This window comes from Aegilops tauschii, chromosome 7, assembly GCF_002575655.3.
Source record: "Aegilops tauschii subsp. strangulata cultivar AL8/78 chromosome 7, Aet v6.0, whole genome shotgun sequence".
Lineage (NCBI taxonomy): Eukaryota > Viridiplantae > Streptophyta > Magnoliopsida > Poales > Poaceae > Aegilops > Aegilops tauschii.
In genome coordinates this window covers 87,195,727-87,216,748 of record NC_053041.3, presented here as the reverse complement: position 1 = coordinate 87,216,748, position 21,022 = coordinate 87,195,727, and the positions used below count along the sequence as shown (strand labels likewise).

General features: G+C 48.8%; 1 protein-coding gene and 1 non-coding gene across 2 annotated transcripts; both read left to right on the top strand.

The window, feature by feature from the left end:
- The first annotated feature begins 6,767 nt into the window (after nucleotides 1–6,767).
- LOC109753434 (auxin-responsive protein IAA20) lies at nucleotides 6,768–7,852 on the top strand. Its single transcript, XM_020312332.3, has 3 exons — nucleotides 6,768–7,051; nucleotides 7,153–7,404; nucleotides 7,508–7,852. Exons 1-3 carry the CDS (start codon nucleotides 6,858–6,860, stop codon nucleotides 7,551–7,553), a joined length of 492 nt encoding a protein of 163 aa, XP_020167921.1. The 5' UTR covers nucleotides 6,768–6,857; the 3' UTR covers nucleotides 7,554–7,852.
- A 7,732-nt stretch (nucleotides 7,853–15,584) lies between these two features.
- On the top strand, nucleotides 15,585–15,657 carry TRNAA-AGC (transfer RNA alanine (anticodon AGC)). Its single transcript has one exon. It is a non-coding gene; the product is annotated as a tRNA-Ala (tRNA).
- Nucleotides 15,658–21,022: the final 5,365 nt, after the last annotated feature.

Here is a 21,022-nt window from a genome sequence, read left to right as displayed (position 1 = left end):
GTCGAGTTTCATTTATTCATATATATATATATATATATATGTATTGACCCCCTTCTTCAAATTAGATCTTTCAGATGCGTGATGAACTCCTAGCACCAGATCGTATGCGAGGAATTCAAGAGGAATTGGCGGCATTCTTCCTTGAGCACGTGATCGCTGAAAACGGAGAATACTATGTGGACCCTGTGTTCTTACAATTTAATTAGGAGATTATATTGTAAGAGATAATTATTGTATATATGTAGCCGGTAGTGTCAGATAGATATACGAGAACTTGTTGTTCGACCAATCTCTCGGAGAAGGAGAGGTGGTCGATATCACTTCTCTCTGTATCCATTGTTCATGACGATCTTCTGTTTCCTTCATTTTCTTACTAGCTAGCGTGTCTAGTCCTCTCCATACGTATATAGTACGTAGCGTCGACCAAGCACGGAGTTAAGAGAGGATACTTCTCTCTATTAATTAGCTAGCTAACACAATATATGAAACACCTAAATTAACCCCCCAAAACCCCCCAACCTCCCCCCTTTCAAAACAAAAAACAAAAACCCCAGCCCCTGAAATGCTGACGCGTGGATGCCTATTGGTCCCGGTTGGTGTCACCAACCGGGACAAAAGGCCATGCCTATTGGTCCCGGTTGGTGGCACCAACAGGGACCAAAGGCCCCCCTGCCTGGACTGGCAGCAGCGGCCACGTGGAGGACCTTCTGTCCCGGTTCGTGTAAGAACCGGGACTAAAGGGTTAGGGCTTTAGTAACGACCCTTTAGTCCCGATTCGAAAACCGGGACAAAAGGCCCTTACAAACCGGGGTAAAAGCCGCTTTTCCTACTAGTGCAGGAGTGGTGTGGCCAGTGCCAGTAATCATAATGTCATCATCTTTGTCATCAGCAGCAGTTGCAGAGTTGGCGGTTTGTCAGTATCTTTAGCTGGACTGACCGGTTTATCATTAGTTCGGACAGGGCTGGTTGGCTGGCCAGCATGGCTTGTGGTGTCAACTTCTACCTGCTCAGCAACAAAGTCATGATCTTGAGGCGGTGGGTCATTAAGCATGGCGTCAACATCGGTCTCTTCAGGATCTGGAGTTTTTTCCGGTTCAACAGCCACGTTATCATCAGCCGGTTTATTCAACCGAGCCTTCTTGCTGGGTCTGGGCTTGGCGCTGAGAAAAATAAACATGAGGATCAGTACAGTATATAAAAATAATACATCAAGGATAAAAACAAGTATATAGCTCACCCAAGAACTGTTTTGAGGGGTGGAAGTTTTGTGGCAGACGACTCGCCAGAAGATGAGTGAGAAGTACCCTGATAATTTGAATTAGACGGGTTAAGAGGCTGGCGGAAACAACCTGCTTTGGGGCATGAAGTGTCAAGGGGATAAGAGACCTCTGATTGGCGCTTCCGAACCGGAGTGTTTGGTAAACCGGCAGAGGTAACTACCTGGCCACTGTGCTGGGTTGTGCGGCGAGCCTCGTGCTGCCGCGTCTTCAAAAGAAAGTTTGGGTCCAAGTAAGCAAGGGGGTGAGAAAATTTTACTTTTCGGTTTGCTCGACGGATTTTTGATGTTGGCTGAGGATCTGAATCGGAGGAAAGAATGATTACCTCTACATCATCAGTGTGACTGCCTTCAGCGTCGTCCTGATAATAATCATTGTCAATGAGGTGTACAAAAAATGAACCAAGAGAGTCAAGTTCTACCTCTGATTCCGGGTTACCCACATCGTCATCAGCATTTAGCTCGGAGGATGCAGTGGTCCTTTTCTTGGCAGGTTTTTTAACAACCTTGATCTTTGGGCGAAGTGGCTTGGCCGTTTTGTCTTGCGGCTTTGCCGGTTTATCCTGTGGCGGTTTCTTATTCCAGAACGGATCATCACCCTGTCAAAAATAATCACAATTTCAAAGAATATTTGGACAGAAGCAACTTCAGATAAAAAGATTATATGATTCTTACAGCTGGCGGTTTGTTGAAGGTGCAGAAAGGGAGTAATCCGGTCTGGCCACAGACAGCTTCCGGTTCGTTCAGCATCTTCTTTACAACCTCAGTAACTTCCGCATCTGTAAGCTGAATGCCAATGTGTCGTTGAGCATCCTTCAAACTCCTTGTGTACTCACACATCAAACCGGAGCGCCGACTGAAGTGCAGAATACTCCAGCTTATCCAACAACGAGCAAGATCAACTCCTGTCAAACCATTCACCATGAAGGCTCCAAGCTTTGATAGTTGAGGGGCATAGTTGGCCCTTTCTTTTGCAGTCAACCTCTGAGGAAAAGGATGTGTATTACTAAGACGGTGAGGGAGGTAACCCGGCAAGGGATTCTTATCGGTTGGAGATGTATCTTTGCAGTAAAACCAAGTCTGGTTCCACTCTTTGGGGTGACTGTGGAGCTTGGGATGAGGGAAAGTAACTTCTTTCCTTTTCTGAACCGCCATCCCACCCAATTCCGTATTGGGTCCATCCGTGAACTCTGTGCGACGGTTTAAGTGAAAGAAATCCCTAAACAGTTCGACTGTAGGTTCCTCTTGTAGATAAGCCTCACAGAAGACTTGAAAGTGGCAGATGTTAGTCACAGAATTTGGACTGATGTCTTGAGGGTGCAGCTGAAAACTGGCCAGTACATCTCGGAGATTTTTTGAACCGGGAGGGCTAAAACCTCGACCCAGGTGATTAGCAAACACGACTACCTCTCCGTCTTTGGGTGTAGGAGGATTTTCTGGGCCAGGGACCCTCAAGTGGATGACATCTTTCATGGCTAAAGTGCCCGTTAAAACACAGTTGTTTAATTGCTCCTCGGTAACCCGAGAAGGAGCCCAGTTGCACTCATAGACTTGTTTGGCCATTTCAATGACAAGCTGAAACATAATGATTACCGGTTTAAGACTCACAATGGACAACTATATAGTGGTGCAAAGGTGCATGCATAATGTTAAACCGGTGTTTGTTATTGGTAAACCGGAGTCTGACCATGGGGAAGGTACAAAGACAAATGTATTGGCGGTTGAACAGGGGACTAATGGTATCTACTGGATCATCACTTTTTCTATGGAGTTAAACCACCTAATCTGGTATTGAAGATACAAGTTTTAAGACGCGTAAGTGAAGGAAAAACAAGTTTCACAGCTTGGCATGGTAAATTCAGATCTGCCGTCCGTTGGAAATCAAAATAAATTCCGACCTAATTTCAAGTGCTTGAACAGTTCAACAATGTTTAGATGAGTTTTGTGTAAAGGAGCAGATATAATAAAAAGGGGATTATGGCTACAACAGCGTAAGAAATATCGGATCCAGCTAGTCGTTTGAGCTAATGAAAAGAATAGGAAAGGACAGCTCCAAGAGCTTCGAAGAACTACGAAGAACACCGAACCCTAATGGCGGATCTGTAGTGAGGAGAAGAGGAACTCACTGGAGCTGAAGATGCAGCGGAAGATCGTCGCGTTTCTCTGGTGTGGTCAGGTTGATGCAGCGGCCGTCGTTGAGGCAGAGGTGAAGAATGATGGCGGCGGCAGAGCTTGAGGGTTGGTCGGCGCGAGGAAGAAGATGACGCGAAGAGGCACGAGGGGGAAAGTGAAAGGGACCCTTCGGCCTTATTTATAAGATGAATGGATAAAAGGCAGGCGCGAGAATCGAGGAGCCCGAAAAATGGGGTGTGTGACAGCTCTGTTTCCTCGATCCCCGGAGGCCCATTAATGAAGATGGGTTATACACAGTTTTAAATAACAGATGACGTCATGGCGATTTACCATGGTCCTGAAAGGTGACGTCACGGCGGTTTACAAGATTATGTGAAGATGTTGAAGAAGAAATTTTCTTAAGTATTGAGGATTGACATGAACCAGTTCAAATCAATCTGGGGCCTAATGTTGGGGATATTACCCCTGGGCGTAAACCGGCCAGGAGAGGCCGGGTTAACCCCATAAGTAGTTCATTATATCTGAAGCCCATGAAGACAAACGGTGACGCTTTATGAAGGCCCAGGGCCCAGAGCCGGTTTAAGGCCTGTAGACATAAACCGGCATTAGTATGTAAACTTGTGTTGTAAGATAGAAAGAGCAGAGACCGAGCCGGACACGTCTATGAGCCGGCCTCGGGATTCTGTAAACCGACAGACGTCAACCCATGTATATAAGGGGACGACCCGGCGGCGCAAGAAGGACAGACAACAACTCGAGACTCAGGCAAAGCGTATTCGCTCCCTGGTCATCGAAACCCAAGCAATCCCACAACAACTGGATCGTAGGCTTTTACCTTCACTGTAAGGGGCCGAACCAGTATAAACTCTCTTGCGCCCTTTGTCCGCTTTAACCCCTTTAAGTTAACCCGTAGCGATGGCTCCACGACTAAGTCCTTTCTCTAGGACATCTGCCGTGACAAAACCACGACACACGTCGAGTAAGATCCTTCTCTAATCTCCTTTCTTAGATCCCTTCTAATTCACACAACGGTGCATCAATTTGTGATAAGCTCTACATAAAAAAGATGAGCATCGATGTTATGGTTCCATTTTTGTGATCAGTTCGTAGTTTCGTCGACCGTAAATGTTCAATCTCGTGTTCATGTTGAGAGCTATTTTTGATGAACTGCGTCAAATTCATCTCGCACTGCCGACTGTTTGAAATTTCCTTGGCCAGTAGCTTCATCTTGCAATTTCGCGCGACTTTCGTGTTGCACATTTTCTGTTTTGACGATTGTAGATGAGTAGATCTAACCTCTTTCTCGTGAAACGTATATTGTGATATGTGTTAATGACACCCCTTATTCTCAGTCTACTCTCTCGTGTCTTGCTAAAGCGGCGTCACCACCTGCGTCGCTTATTCTCAGTCTACTCTCTCGTGTCTTGCTAAAGCGGCGTCACCGCCTGCGTCGCTTCTCTCTGCCTTCTCTCCTGCGTCGTGAAGCAGCTCCGGCCAGCCATCGTCATGTGCGTCGACCACTTCTCCGGTTACTAATTTTAATTTTTGTCTTTGGCGGAGCGGCGGCATATATCGTGTGTGTGCATGTGCAATGCCTGTGAGTGCACGAGAGCATGATGCCATGGTCCATGGAGTGCCAGTGATCGCCGGGGGACATGCCGGTATGTACCCTGCTTCCCTTCATACATGGACCATGGTGCATTGCCCATGCAGACGCGCGCGTATGCATCGTCGACCAAGCATTAGCATATTTTTTTTGCGGGGGACCAAGCATTAGCATGTGCATCGTTATTTCCAGACAAACCTTTTTTTTGCGGGTGTATTATCCAGACAAACCGACATACACAAACCACATACTACTCCTGTGTGAGCATCCATGGAGCCTGGACCGATCGACCATCGAATCTCTGGTGCTCCACATCGAGCGGGTGACCGCCGTTAATTAAATTAAACTAAGGGAAGAGCTAGCTAGTGCCGGCCGGCCGGCTAGACGAGTCAATTAATTAACTGCATGCTTGTGACGCACGTTAGTTTGGCGGTCGAATCTTTACTCTCGCTCTCGATCAGCGCAAGTGCAACGCACGGACGCAGGAGGCTGGTTACAACGTAAACTTTCAATGCCTTCTTGTCCGAGCAGACATAGCTAGACGGCTGTGTTTCATTAAGACTGGAGTTTGCTGAACTTGGTTCCTAATTACCTTTGCCCGTCGATTCCGGGTGGTCCCCGCGCGCTCTTTTTGTATTTGGCGAGTTGGTGGTCTGCACTTCTGTTTTTACAAATGAACAGTGGTCTGGCTTGATCCACGAACCAGCCTCCATATTTTGCACGCAAGGTGCAAGGTGCAATGGATGGATGATGCGGCTAGCACAAACAAGTCAATCTAGCTGAGAGTTAAAAACCTGAACCTGATCTGCGCGGGTGTTTTTAAACGTCTAGCGTTAGTCCTAGATTAGATATGGCTGCTGTGCATCATGCCATGTGTCCCTTATCACATGCACGCACCGGTCAATTAAGCCACGCAATCTGAGGTACTAGCTACTCAATCATGCATGGCGGTAATAGCACCGACCTTGCGCTTTCATCGGTCGTATCGTGCTGCACGGAAATTGATCCATGCTAGTACTTGGACAAAACATTCATATCAGACACATTTCACCTTTTTTCTTAGCTAGTGGAAACTGACGTAGTGCACGCCCGAATTACTTTTGACAAACTGCACACGCATGTATACGTAGGACGTTTACAAACTTATAAACATCGGTGTTGGGACAGAGCCGGCAGGGAGCGGCGTTGGGAAGCACTGTGTCCATGCTCCATGCATGCGCATCGAAGGTGTGGATCAGGCACACTGTCACATGCAACTGTGACTGGAGTGGGCGAAGCATGGAGTTGGAGCAGTGTGGCTGGTTTGTCTCCCTTGACTTGGGGGGCATGCGCTGCGGCATGTCCATGTGCTGAGCGCCCGGTGCGGTGCGGACGACGAGGAGCCCATCAAGGGTTAAATAAACGGCTGATGGAGAAGCACCCACGCGTATGCACATGCCCCCTCGATCTGGCTCTTACGTCTCGTGACACCATTGACGCCGCGGTACCTATTCAATCCTGAACGTGTCTAGCTTGACCATGCATTCGACAGTACGTTTGCCCGCCCGCTGCTTGGCCCCCTTGAGCCCCAACACCATGTCTCCCACTCCCCCGGCCGCCACGAGCACACGACGAGTTCACTCCCTCCAGATCGACCTCCACTGTCAGTCTGTCACCATGCATATGCACCGAACGTAACCATCGACTGCGGTGCCCCGCGCGCGTATATATACGGCACGCATCGACCTCACTGCGTTGCCGGTCGGAGTAGCTAGCTGTAGCACAAGCTTTCAGCTGTGATCACGTACGTACAGGGAAAACAGTTGTCGAAGGGAAGGAGAGCTAGCGCTAGCCACCGGCGCCATGGAGCTGGAGCTGGGGCTTGCGCCGCCCAACGACGCGGGCTCGTGCGGGAAGAGGAGATCGGCGGAGGCGTTTGGGGTCAAGAAACCCACGCTGCCACTCTTCCTGCGCGACGACGACGACGACGGTGACCACGGCAACGGCGAAGACGACACTGGCGACGCTCGCGACTGCGAGATATCGATGGGCAACAAGTGAGTGTTTCGTCGATGGTGTTCAATGCAATGCACGTAGGTCGGTAGGTGCGCGCCCTTCTCTTTCGTGAAACTGACCTGGCCGAGTGCAACTCGTGCAGGAGGAAGAGGCTAGTGGGGTGGCCGCCGGTGAAGAGCGCGCACCGCCCGCGCAGCAACAGCCATGTGAAGGTGAAGATGGAAGGGGTGCCCATCGGGAGGAAGGTGGACCTGTCCCGCCACGCCTCCTACCACCAGCTCCACCACACGCTCCGCCTCATGTTCCCCTCCACTTCTCACCATGGTGATCCATACGCCGTCACCTACGAGGACGTCGACGGGGACTGGGTACTCGTCGGGGACGTGCCGTGGGAGTAAGTTGTGGTTTCTTAATTTCTTCTACGCGCATTCCCCTCTCATTGCATCCAACCGTTGGCGTCTCCACTAACAGTGAGGTGCCGAATCGATGTCTTGCAGGGACTTTGTCAGGTCGGCCAAGCGGCTCAAGATACTACTCGTGTAACCGACTGCAGTACTTGCCATTGCTAGTTGAGTTTGGGTGTCATGGATCTGCACCGGCCGGCGTGTGTGGCTAGTTAGTTTTAGCTCACTGAATAATTTTTGTACATGTTGTCGTCACGTCGACAAGTATGGGACTTCCTGATCGATTTTCTCTCACCCGTCCAAGGTTTAATGTTTAGGCAAAAGAACAAATTCAATCTTCAGAGAAGCGTCGGAAAATTATTTCAGAATTCGATCCATCAAAATGTACTCAATTTTAATGGGTTTTGACCGAATTCGAATTTTGTTTGAAATTAGTGAGTATGACATGAAATTTTGAGTTACAAATATTTTGGTACACGCGGAAGTTACCAAAATATTGGATAATTCGTTGAGTTTTTGAACCATGCTCCTGTCTTTAGAGTTAACTGCACTACTGCCCAAAACCTCCTTTACACATGATGTGCATAAATTTGCATAAACTTAATGTAAAAATAATGCATGTTTAGTGGCATTACGGAACCATCATAAAGAGTCCAGAGACATTTTACTGATTTTTTCATACAACCTAAGACCTTTCACCGATGAACTTGGACTGAATTTGTAGAACCAAAATGAAATTTCAGAAATATTCCAAAACAACAAAAGTACAACCAAACTGTGCGTTGGAGAACGTCGTTGTAATGGTGCTTTTGTATGTTCTGGACATGGACTTCTCCAGATCAAACAAATATCATTGTCCAGATTGGTGAACCTCACCAAAATTGAACTAAAATCATGCATGAAAATGAACAAAGAATTTATTAGAAAAGAACTACAGAAGGTGGAGAGGTTGATCTAGACTCCTCTCACGGCACGGCGTGTAGTTCATTGCCAGCGATAACGCCGCTCACCCTCTTCGCCAATCTCAGAATTGAAGCTTGGTTATCATATCGGGCTAACAAGCCAAGGGCGGGCAAACGAGCTAGTGCCTTGCTCTTCTCTCTCTCTCTCTCTCTCTCTCTCTCTCTCTCTCTCTCTCTCGAGAGAGAGAGAGAGAGAGAGAGAGTTTACTCACCTGGGAGGGAGGGAGGGAGGGAGGGAGAGAGTTTACTCACCTGAATATATTACCACTCAAATGGCCATAGTGCAAGAGATTGATCCAGTTTTATAAGAAAACCAGATCAAAAACCTAAGCAAGTTGACCTCGTTTATGAGGGAAACCGGGCCAAAAACGGGGTCAACCTGTACGGTTTTGTGCAGACAACGGGGGCAAAGATGGCAGCTCCACAACCAAGCAGTGCTGTTTCCATACCCCAAGACACACCACCGTCGACCCCAATCCGGTCGCACCACCACCACCAACATCCCCATAGCTTTTTTTTCTTCGAAAAGGAGGTTATCCCCCGGCCAACATCCCCATAGCTATATACTCCCTCCACCCCGATTTACTTGTCGCAAAAATAGATAGAAATTGATGTACTATCTAGAAGTAAAAACACGTCTAGTACAACCATTTCGCGACAAATAATTCCAGACCAAGGAAATATTATTTTTAGATAATAAAACTTTGGTGTCACATCATCTAGTACACACTGCATACATACATAGATGAAGACGAATGCACCGGCAGACACGGTGGGCACTGTACAACACATGATACCACCTAGTTCTGAGGGCTCTAGGGTACACATTTGGGCGCAGAGCACTCCTTCTGGCAGGTTTCCCGGCACTGCTACCCCAACCCGTACCGGCAGAGTTCACAGTATCGGGGGGTGCAGGGGCTGACGCATGAAGCGCTAGGGTCGAAGTTGCACTCGTCGCAGCTGCCGGTGCAGTTGTTTGCTTTCTTGCAGCCCTCGATCACGTCGATCTTGCAGGGGTTGCAGGTATACTCAATGCCGTCGCAGTAGCTGCTGCAGTTCGAGGCAATTGAGGCTTCACATGGCGAGTAGCACTGCGAAAAACAGTCGTTGCATGAGATCGTTGGCCCAGGCCCAGGTCCCGGCGCTGACGCCAGCGCCGGAGGTGATGGTGTGGCTGTTGGCGGCGGTGGCGTTGCCGGCGCCTGAGGGTGACCGCAGCGCCCCAAAGAAGGCGCAACCAGCATGGCGAGAATGGCAGCGACGGCGGCTGCCTTGAGAGCGAGAGCGGCTGAAAGTGGAGCCATTGTTGTGCTGTGGACTGTGTTGTGCACGCAAGGCTTTTTTCGTGAATACACAAAGCTTGCGTATTATTTCATTGATAGAAGAAAGAGAAGAAGTACAAGAGAGGGTACAACACATGACACGGACGCAAGAGGGCGTGACCATGGTGCCCGGAGCAAAGAAGACATGGGATGCTCGGCCCAAACAAGAAAAACACAGCTAAACCCCTCTAATCCGGCCTCAAGCCATAGAAGGCGAGGAGACGGGACACATGAACTCAGACAGCGTCGCGACCTCACGAGAGCGTCCGCCCCGCATCCACTGCTCCAGACTCGATCGGATCAACGTACCCCCACCAATAGCGCCGGGAGATCGGGAAGTGGGTAGCAGGACCCGGCCTAGTCGGAGCCAGAAGACATGGGAGAAGCACCGTGGAAGTCGTACATAGCGCCCTGAAAAACCACGCCTTGAGCGGCAGCCCGAACCAACATGAAGTCCAACATCTCCAAAAACAAACACCGGGGACATCATGAGCCAACAAGACGATGCCTTCAAGAAGGAGGACAACGCCGTGGCGCCGCCGTCGTCCGATCCGAGGAATCGGATCTAGGGTTTCCCCTAAAGCTCGAAGAGGGGCACAGAAAAGGGCCATACCAGCGCCTCCAAGGAGGGAACGGCACTCGCAAGCGTCGCCGCTGCCAGAATCGGCAAGCCAAGCGGGGATTTCGCCCCGGCCCAAATCCGAGCAATCCCATAGCCGCCGGATCATGACAAGGAGGCGTGGAAACCAAACGTTGGCCGAAACTGACACCACAAGAAGAGGAGCCACACCTGGTGCAGCACGAAGGCACCTGCGTCGCCGGACACGCGAGCCTTGGACATGGCATAGGGACAAGGCAGTAGGTGACCGGGGTTAGGGTTGGGGAGGCGGCGAAGCGTAGGAGGCCAACACGGGGGCAAGGCGACGATGCCAGCGATGACGACGAGTCCAAAACTGGAGAGACGCAGATCCGGACCGTCGTAGCCGCGACCGTCAGGACACCGACAAACTGAAGAGGCTGGAGAACGCAACCTCTCAAGCGCCGGGGACCGGAGAGGCACCGGCAAAGGACACCGGCGAGCCGAGGGCACCGGAGAACGCGGTCCAAGGCTGCCGTGGCCAGAGCCGCCCCGGCAGAAGGCCCACCGTGGGTCTCAAACGCCCGCCTTGCCGCCAGGCCGGCGCGCTGCAGGAGTAGCCACCGCTGGGGAGAACCACCGGAAACCAAATAAGGCCGTAGACCCGTAGCCATGACCGAAGCTCGGAGAAGACAGCCGCCGCTGCGACGCCACCACAGGAGAGGTGGGAGGGGCCGAAGCAGCCGAGGAGGCCCCTGCCTCTGGCTCGGCCAGATCTGGCGGAGAGCAGGAGGGGACGGAGAGCATCGCCGGTGCCGAGCACGGGCAGCAGCCAGCTGACCGGAGGGGAGGGAGGGGAGGAGTGGGGCGGCCGGATCCGCGCCGGCGCGAGCAGCAGCCGCCGGCAGTGGCCGAATTGCGCGGGGGGACTGGCCAGCGGCAGGAGGCCACCGAGCCGAGGGAAAAGCCTCACCGCCGCCTTCACAGGTACCAGCACGCGCTTCCCCGGCTGGGCCTCTGGCGGCGGCGCGGCGGGGGAGGGGTGGCGGCGGGGGAAGGTGTGGCGCGGCTAGGGTTGCCCCCGAGCCGCCAGGGAGGCGACGCGGGGGGGGGGGGGGGGGCAAGGGTCGACAGGCGTAACCTGTGCACGCAAGGCTAACTATAGTTTGTGAGGAAGATCGATCTGCACATTAGCAAGAGGACCTGTGCACGCAGATGAAATGTGATGTCTTACCGGTGCCGCCGCTCGAACTCGGCTATCCGACGCTCTTCGTTCGCGCCAGTGATGCTTCTCGATATGCTTCTACTTCGGTGTCTCATTTCTGTCAGGGCTATGCTTCATGGTGGCCCGGACGACGTTTGCGTGGACATTCTGGGGTGGCCTCGGCAACACGCTGCCCTTCGACCTCGGCGGCGGTACACCGGTGCCGCGCCCTTCGGTCTCGGTGGTCTGTTGTCTTTTGGCTTCGCCGGCGCACACCGGTGTCGCCGCACGAACTCGGCTATCCGACGCCCTTCGTTCATGCCAGTGATGTTCCATTGCGAGCTGTTGTTCTGGTGCCCGTATTTTCCTCCCTAGGCCTTGTTGTGGTTCTTTGTCAGTGGTGGAACAAGTTGCTCAGCGGAGCTCGCTACCCGAGATGTCGGCCTCCAGGGGTTTCGGTTTGGTTCTATTGCCAGCCTTCCCCTCCATTTTGTTTTCTTGCTTCTAGTTTTGGGCTTTCTCTTGATGCCCTCCCCTGTAATTTTCTTTTGTGCCTTTGTGCACTTACTTGTATCTGTACTGACTGCCAAGTCACCTTCGAGTTGGAATATAACAAGCGGTGGGGTTTTTGGCCCCCCCCGTCAATCTCGAAAAAAAAACTTGTACTATCTTGTACGAATATATAGGTGGAGTACTGATCCGGCTACCTAGCTAAAAAGTGCACCAAGTTGGAAGCTGAGATCTGCGTTGAGATCTTACGAATTGACTTCATCCATCACAAGTTGACTTCATTTATGAGAAGTTGAGATCTTACAAGCTGACTTCATTTATGACAAGTAACAAGTTGACATCTTACAAATTGTACTCATATATTACTTCCTCCGTCGGGGTTTATTAGGCCCCCTCACAATTTGATCCAAAGTTGACAATACATTTGCGTAGTAAAATATAAATTGTATGTAGAAATTGTGGTATCGCTGTAAACTTCATGCGAATACAAATCAGTAAGATAATTTTTATGACATACCGATATTTTGCAAATCAAATATACGATCGAATTTAACCCAAAATACAAGGGTCTAGTACACCTTAACCGGTTAAGCGGGGTTAAATTAATATCAGTGAAAGAGAGAAAACTGAATTACTTGAGAGTGTACTGACTCACAGTGTTTTTAAAAAAAAGACACCCTTAGGGGCATCATATAACTAACATTTCTCAAGAAAATAGAATAGACAATGCAATGGGCAAATAAGACACGAAACGACCAGCAAAAATGGCAAAATTGGCGAGTATAAGCAGATGTCTGAACTTTTTTTTTTGAAATGGTCAGGGGGAAAGCTCCCCGCCTGAATATATTTCAAAAGTTATCAAGTGTTGCAGAGTTCACAAGTTTCGAGAGGAGGGGAACTCAAGCCACAGACCGGCGTGGCCCTTGAGAGTTTTGGACATAAGCCCATGGATCCAAACAATCAAATCATCTAAAATAGTTTTAATAGAACTACTTGCATTGATCTCAAGGCTTTGGAAGACTTTCTTGTTCCTTGCATTCCAAATCTTCCAGAGAATTAGAGGGAACATGAAGGAGCTACTCGAGCTAGGCAGCGTGTGGCTGGTAGTGTTGTGCGCAAGAGATCTCAAATCGAGATGAAAAGAGGATGCATATTGATTGCCCGCCAAATCCTGTGAGCTGCCAGATGCGAGAAAAAGTGATGTTCACGGTCCTCCACCGCGTGAAAGCATATTGGGCAAGTTTCCATGTCCAGAATGTTCTTCTTGTGCAAGTCCTTCATTGTGTCGGATCCAACGATTCCTGGAGGAAGCAGGTCGATTCATTTGTACAAAACGGCAATGTCGTGAAAGTGAATGATGACATAGGCACTACTTCTAGACGCACAAGGGTCCAAGACAAGGGGAACTGATGTCTCCTATGTTGTTCAACATAGTAGCGGATATGTTAGCAATTATGATAGGAAGAGCTAAAGAGGAAGGCCAGATGGGAGGACTAGTACCACATCTAGGTGATAGTGGGGTGTCCATACTACAATACGCTGATGATACCATCATTCTCATGGAACATGATTTGGCAAAGGCCAGAAATATGAAGCTTGTGTTATGCCTATTCGAACAGTTGTTGCGACTGAAGATTAATTTTAACAAAAGCAAATTGTTCTGTTTTGGGAGAGCCAACGATGAACAAGATGCCTATAAACAATTGTTCGGATGTAAACTGGGTACCCTACCGTTTAGTTATCTGGGCATACCAATTCATCATCGCAAGCTTTCTAACAAGGAGTGGAAGTGTACCGAAAATCGATTTGAAAAGAAACTAAGCTGCTGGAAGGGCAAGCTTATATCATACGAAGGTCGGCTAATACTAATAAACTCAGTGCTCACGAGTATGCCGATGTTCCTCTTGTCCTTCTTTGAGGTACCTGTCAGGGTACGGAAAAGACTAGACTTCTATCGATCACAATTCTTTTGGCAGAGTGATGAAATAAAGAAGAAGTACATGCTTACTAAATGGGACATCATTTGCAGGCCGACGGACTAGGGTGATCTTGGGATTGAGAATTTAGAACTAAAGAAAAGATGTCTGCTCAGTAAATGGTTGTACATGCTTTCTGTGGAGACCGAAGGCATGTGGTTACAAATTTCACATGATAAGTACTTACAATCTAGGACATTGGCACAGGTTACCGTCAGACTCAATGATTCTCCATTTTGGAAGGGCTTGATGAGAACGAAAGCAGCTTTCTTCCATAGAACTAAATTCACCATTGGAAACGGTAATTCGACGAGATTCTGGGAGGATTCTTGGTTAGGGGAGACGCCTTTGGCCACACAGTATCCATATCTTTATAACATTGTACATCGTAAGAAGGCTTATGTTGCTACAGTGTTACACTCCAACCCTCTGAATATTCAATTCGGGAGATCTTTGGTAGGTGAGCATGGGAAGCATGACTACACCTTGTCAGAAGGTTGATGAATGTGAACCTTTCTGATGAGTCTGATAGTATTCACTGGAAATTAACTAGGAATGACATTTTTCGGTGAAATCTATGTATTTGAACCTAATTGATTCTTGTCCCATTCCGAAATCACTACATATTTGGAAGATCAAGGTCCCATTAAGAATCAAAGTCTTCATGTGGTTTGTTCACAAGGAGGTGGTTCTGACAAAATGTAATTGGGAGAGTAGTCAAAGATGTAGCTTTTGTGATCAAGATGAAACAATCAAACACCTCTTTCTCAATTGTCCTCTGGCCAAACTTTTATGGCGCTCAGTTCATATAGCCTTTAATATAACCCCTCAAAATAGAATTCACACGTTATTTGGGATGTGGCTAAATGCAGTAGACAAATATTGCGAGGCATATTCGGATATGAGTATGTGCATTACTTTGGGCTATATGGAACTGCAGAAATGGCATGGTTTTTAACAGACAAACTCGTATAAATCTTTTGCATGTTATCTACAGGGCCACTACTTGGATCCATATGTCGTCGTTACTCACTCCTGTGGAAGCCAGGGACCCTTTGTTTACTAGGTCTGCCCGATGGGAGATGGTAACTCGGGATATCTACAACCGGTTTGGATGGCAGTCTAGTAATAGAATAGGTGTTTAGTCATCACAAACTTTTCGGTCACTTGGTTTAATAAAGGGGTTGCATGCATCACTCTAATGCAGAGGCCGGAGGTAATCCTAACTACTTTTCTAAAAAAGAAGTCCTTCCTAGTGTTGAGACCATTAAGTTACAACAGCCACCCGAAGATCATTACTTTTCGGGAGCCTGAAATCCCAAATATCAACAAGCACTGGGTTACTGTGCAGCACTTAGCCTAGAGTGAATGGCTGCTCGTTCCAAGCGAGGCAGCAGCTTAATTACTGTGCACCGGACATGCGATGTATAGGATGCTGGTTTGTTCGTCTATACTCAGTTTGTTTTCTTGTGATTTGTTCCAGCCGATTGTATCTTGTGATTTGTTCGTGTATACTCGGTTTGTTTTCTGCGTCAAGAAAATAAATACTCACTTTGGGTTTCTGCTTTGTTCTCGAATGTTTCGCATGAGAAAGAGACGCATTCGATTTGAACATCGACGGGGATGTAGCTCAGATGGTAGAGCGCTCGCTTAGCATGCGAGAGGTATGGGGATCGATACCCCACTTCTCCAGTTTTTGTTTTTATTTTTCTCTTGGGCAGAAACCCCGTGGGCCGTGACCAGGCCAGATGAGAGAAGGCTGGCTCGGCATCGGCGTCATCACCGGGCCGCTACACACACATCTTGGGCGGAGCTGCGGCATACGTCGCGTGTGTGCATGCAAGCGCAATGCCTGTGAATGCACGAGACCATGGTCCATGGAGTGCCAGAGATCGCCGACCGGCCGGGAGACGTCCCCCCCTTCCTCCGGGGGACATGCCGGTATGTACCCTGCTTCCCTTCACACATGGACCATGGCGCATTGCCCCGCCTCCGGTCTCCTAGCCCACGCACACTCGCGCGTATGCATCGTCGACCAAGCATTAGCATGTCCCTGGTAATTATCCAAAGAAACCAACATACACAAACCACACTACTCCTGTGTCTGCGTGAGCATCCATGGAGCCTGGACCGATCGACCATCGAATCTCTCGTGCTCCGCAACGAGCGGGTGACCGCCGTTAATTAAACTAAGGGAAGAGCTAGCTAGTGCCGGCCGGCCGGCCAGACGAGTCAATTAATCAGCTGGCACATACCTCTCACGCACGTTAGTTTGGCGGTCGAATCTTTTACTCTCGCTCTCGATCGGTGAAGAGACTCAGCGCAAGTGCAACGCACGGAGGCAGGATGCTGGTTACAACGTAAACTTCAATGCTTTCGATCATCTTCTGAAGGACACGCGTGCATGGTTCGAGAGATGCCGGCCGTCATCCATCGGTTGCTTTCCTGTCCGGGCAGACGTAGACGGCTGTTTATCATCAAGACTGCCGTTCGCTGAACTTGGTTCCTAATCACCTTTGTCCGTCGACTCCCGGAATCCCGGTGGTCTCGGCTCTTTTTGTATTTGGCGAGTCGGTGGTCTGTACTTCTGTTTTCACGACGACGAACGGTGGTCCCTGGACTTGATGCGAGGTACCAGCCTCGATCTTTTGCACGCAAGGTGCAATGGACCAGCCGATCGATGATGCAGCTAGCACAAAAGAAGTCAATCTAGCTGAGAGTTAAAAACCTGAACCTGATCGGCGCGAGCGTTTCTAAAGGTCTAGCGTTAGATTATACTTATATACTTCCTTCATTTCAAAATAGATAATCCAACTTTGTACTAAATTTAGTACTCCCTCCGTTCCTAAATATTTGTTTTTCTAGATATTTCAACAAGTGACTACATACGGAACAAAATGAATGAATATATGTTTTAAAATATGTCTATATACATCCGTATATGGTAGTCCATTTAAAATAACTAAAAAAATAAATATTTAGAAACAAAGTTAGTACAATGTTGGGTCATCTATTTTAAAATGAAGGGAGTAGCTGCTCTGATTCATGCCATGTGTCCCTTGTCACATGCACGCACCGGTCAATTAAGCCACACGATCCGAGGTGCCTAACCCCGACTGATTAAGCAACTAGCTACTCAATCATGGCGGTAATAGCATCGATCTTGCGCTTTCATCGGTCGTATCGTGGCACACGAAAGTAGATCCATGGTACTGTTGGGAATCGTAGGAGAAATTTAAAATTTCCTACGCATCACCAAGATCAATCTATGAAGTCATCTAGCAACGAGAGAGATGAGTGCATCTACATACCCTTGTAGACCGCGAGCGGAAGCGTTCAAGAGAACGCGGTTGATGGAGTCGTACTCGTCGTGATCCAAATCACCGATGATCCTAGCGCCGAACGGACAGCACCTCCGCGTTCAACACACGTATGGTTGGGAGAGACGTCTCCTCCTTCTTGATCCAGCAAGGGAAAAGGAGAGGTTGATGGAGAACCAGCAGCACGACGGCGTGGTGGTGGAAGCAGCGGGGATCTCGGCAGGGCTTCACCAAGCTCAGCGAGAGGGAGAGGTGTTACGGGGGGAGAGGGAGGCGCCAGGGGCTTGGGTTGCGCAGCCCTCCCTCCCCCCCTCTTTATATAGGGGCCCTGGGGGGCGCCGACCCCTAGAGATCTAATCTCAAGGGGGGGGGGGGGGGGGCGGCGGCCAAGGGGGGGACTTGCCCCCCAAGTCAGGTGGGGCGCCCCCCACCCCCAGGGTTTCCAACCCTAGGCGCAGGGGGAGGCCCATGGGGGGCGCACCAGCCCACCAAGGGATGGTTCCCTTCCCACTTCAGCCCATGTGGCCCTCCGGGATAGCTGGCCCCAGCCGGTGGACCCCCGGGACCCTTCTGGTGGTCCCGGTACAATACCGGTGACCCCCGAAACTTTCCCGGTGGCTGAAACTGGACTTCCTATATACAAATCTTTACCTTCGGACCATTCCGGAACTCCTCGTGATGTTCGGGATCTCATCCGGGACTCCGAACAACTTTCGGGTTACCGCGTACTAATATCTCTACAGCCCTAGCGTCACCGAACCTTAAGTGTGTAGACCCTACGGGTTCGGGAGACACGCAGACATGACCGAGACGACTCTCCGGTCAATAACCAACATCGGGATCTGGATACCCATGTTGGCTCCACATGTTCCTCGATGATCTCATCGGATGAACCACGATGTCGAGGATTCAAGTAATCCCGTATACAATTCCCTTTGTCAATCGGTACGTTACTTGCCCGAGATTCGATCGTCGGTATCCCAATACCTCGTTCAATCTCGTTACCGACAAGTCACTTTACTCGTACCGTAATGCATGATCCCGTGACCAACCACTTGGTCACATTGAGCTCATTATGATGATGCATTACCGAGTGGGCCCAGAGATACCTCTCCGTCATACGGAGTGACAAATCCCAGTCTCGACCTGTGCCAACCCAACAGACACTTTCGGAGATACCCGTAGTGCACCTTTATAGCCACCCAGTTACGTTGTGACGTTTGGTACACCCAAAGTATTCCTATGGTATCTGGGAGTTGCACGATCTCATGGTCTAAGGAAATGATACTTGACATTAGAAAAGCTTTAGCAAACGAACTACACGATCTAGTGCTATGCTTAGGATTGGGTCCTGTCCATCACAACATTCTCCTAATGATGTGATCCCGTTATCAATGACATCCAATGTCCATGGTCAGGAAACCGTAACCATCTATTGATCAATGAGCTAGTCAACTAGAGGCTCACTAGGGACATGTTATGGTCTATGTGTTCACACATGTATTACGATTTCCGGATAACACAATTATAGCACGAACAATAGACAATTATCATGAACAAGGAAATATAATAATAACCATTTTATTATTGCCTCTAGGGCATATTTCCAACAGTCTCCCACTTGCACTAGAGTCAATAATCTAGTTACATTGTGATGAATCGTACACCCATAGAGTTCTGGTGTTGATCATGTTTCGCTCGTGGAAGAGGTTTAGTCAACGGATCTGCAACATTGAAATCCGTATGCACTTTACAAATATCTATGTCTCCATTTTGAACATTTTCACGAATGGAGTTGAAGCGACGCTTGATGTGCCTGGTCTTCTTGTGAAACCTGGGCTCCTTGGCAAGGGCAATAGCTCCAGTGTTGTCACAGAAGAGAGTCATCGGCCCCGATGCATTGGGAATAACTCCTAGGTCGGCAATGAACTCCTTCATCCAGATTGCTTCATGTGCTGCCTCCGAGGCTGCCATGTACTCCGCTTCACATGTAGATCCCGCCACTACGCTTTGCTTGCAACTGCACCAGCTGACTGCCCCACCATTCAAAATATACACGTATCCGGTTTGTGACTTAGAGTCATCCAGATCTGTGTCGAAGCTAGCATCGACGTAACCCTTTACGACGAGCTCTTCGTCCCCTCCATAAACGAGAAACATATCCTTAGTCCTTTTCAGGTACTTCAGGATATTCTTGACCGCTGTCCAGTGTTCCATGCCGGGATTACTTTGGTACCTTCCTACCAAACTTACGGCAAGGTTCACATCAGGTCTGGTACACAGCATGACATACATAATAGACCCTATGGCCGAGGCATAGGGGACGACACTCATCTTTTCTCTATCTTCTGCCGTGGTCGGGCATTGAGCCGTGCTCAATCTCACACCTTGCAATACAGGCAAGAACCCCTTCTTGGACTGATCCGTATTGAACTTTTTCAATATCTTGTCAAGGTATGTGCTTTGTGAAAGACCTATGAGGCGTCTCGATCTATCTCTATAGATCTTGATGCCTAATATGTAAGCAGCTTCTTCAAGGTCCTTCATTGAAAAACACTTATTCAAGTAGGCCTTTATACTTTCCAAGAATTCTATATCATTTCCCATCAATAGTATGTCATCCACATATAATAAGAGAAATGCTACAGAGCTCCCACTCACTTTCTTGTAAACACAGGCTTCTCCATAAGTCTGCGTAAACCCAAAAGCTTTGATCATCTCATCGAAGCGAATGTTCCAACTCCGAGATGCCTGAACCAGCCCATAGATTGAGCGCTGGAGCTTGCATACTTTGATAGCATTCTTAGGATCGACAAAACCTTCTGGCTGCATCATATACAATTCTTCCTTAAGAAAGCCGTTAAGGAATGCCGTTTTGACGTCCATTTGCCATATCTCATAATCGTAGAATGCGGCAATTGCTAACATGATTCGGACGGACTTCAGCTTCGCTACGGGTGAGAAGGTCTCATCGTAGTCAACACCTTGAACTTGTCGATAACCCTTAGCGACAAGTCGAGCTTTATAGATGGTAACATTTCCATCCACGTCCATCTTCTTCTTAAAGATCCATTTATTTTCTATCGCTCGCCGATCATCGGGGAAGTCTGTCAAAGTCCATACTTTGTTTTCATACATGGATCCTATCTCGGACTGCATGGCTTCAAGCCATTTGTTGGAATCTGGACCCGCCATTGCTTCTTCATAGTTCGAAGGTTCACCGTTGTCCAACAACATGATTTCCAGAACAAGGTTGCCGTACCAGTCTGGTGCGGAACGTGTCCTTGTGGACCTACGAAGTTCAGTGGTAACTTGATCATGATCGTCATCATTAACTTCCTCTCTAGTCGGTGTAGGCACCACAGAAACATTTTCTTGTGCTGTGCTACTTTCTGGTTCGAGAGGGGTCATCTCATCAAGTTCCACTTTCCTCCCACTTACTTCTTTTGAGAGGAACTCTTTCTCCAGAAAGGACCCATTCTTGGAAACGAAGATCTTGCCTTCGGATCTGAGGTAGAAGGTATACCCAATGGTTTCCTTAGGGTATCCCATGAAGACGCATTTTTCCGACTTGGGTTCGAGCTTTTCAGGTTGAAGTTTTTGAAATAAGCATCGCATCCCCAAACTTTAAGAAACGATAGCTTAGGTTTCTTTCCAAACCATAATTCATACGGTGTCGTCTCAATGGATTTCGACGGAGCCCTATTTAAAGTGAATGCGGCAGTCTCTAAAGCATA

Excerpts from the sequence above, each read along its gene's own strand:
- LOC109753434 (XM_020312332.3), top strand. The coding sequence starts at position 6,858 with ATGGAGCTGGAGCTGGGGCTTGCGCCGCCCAACGACGCGGGCTCGTGC. Across the intron at positions 7,052-7,152 it reads GAGATATCGATGGGCAACAA|GAGGAAGAGGCTAGTGGGGT; the intron begins GTGAGTGTTTCG and ends CAACTCGTGCAG. Across the intron at positions 7,405-7,507 it reads GTCGGGGACGTGCCGTGGGA|GGACTTTGTCAGGTCGGCCA; the intron begins GTAAGTTGTGGT and ends GATGTCTTGCAG.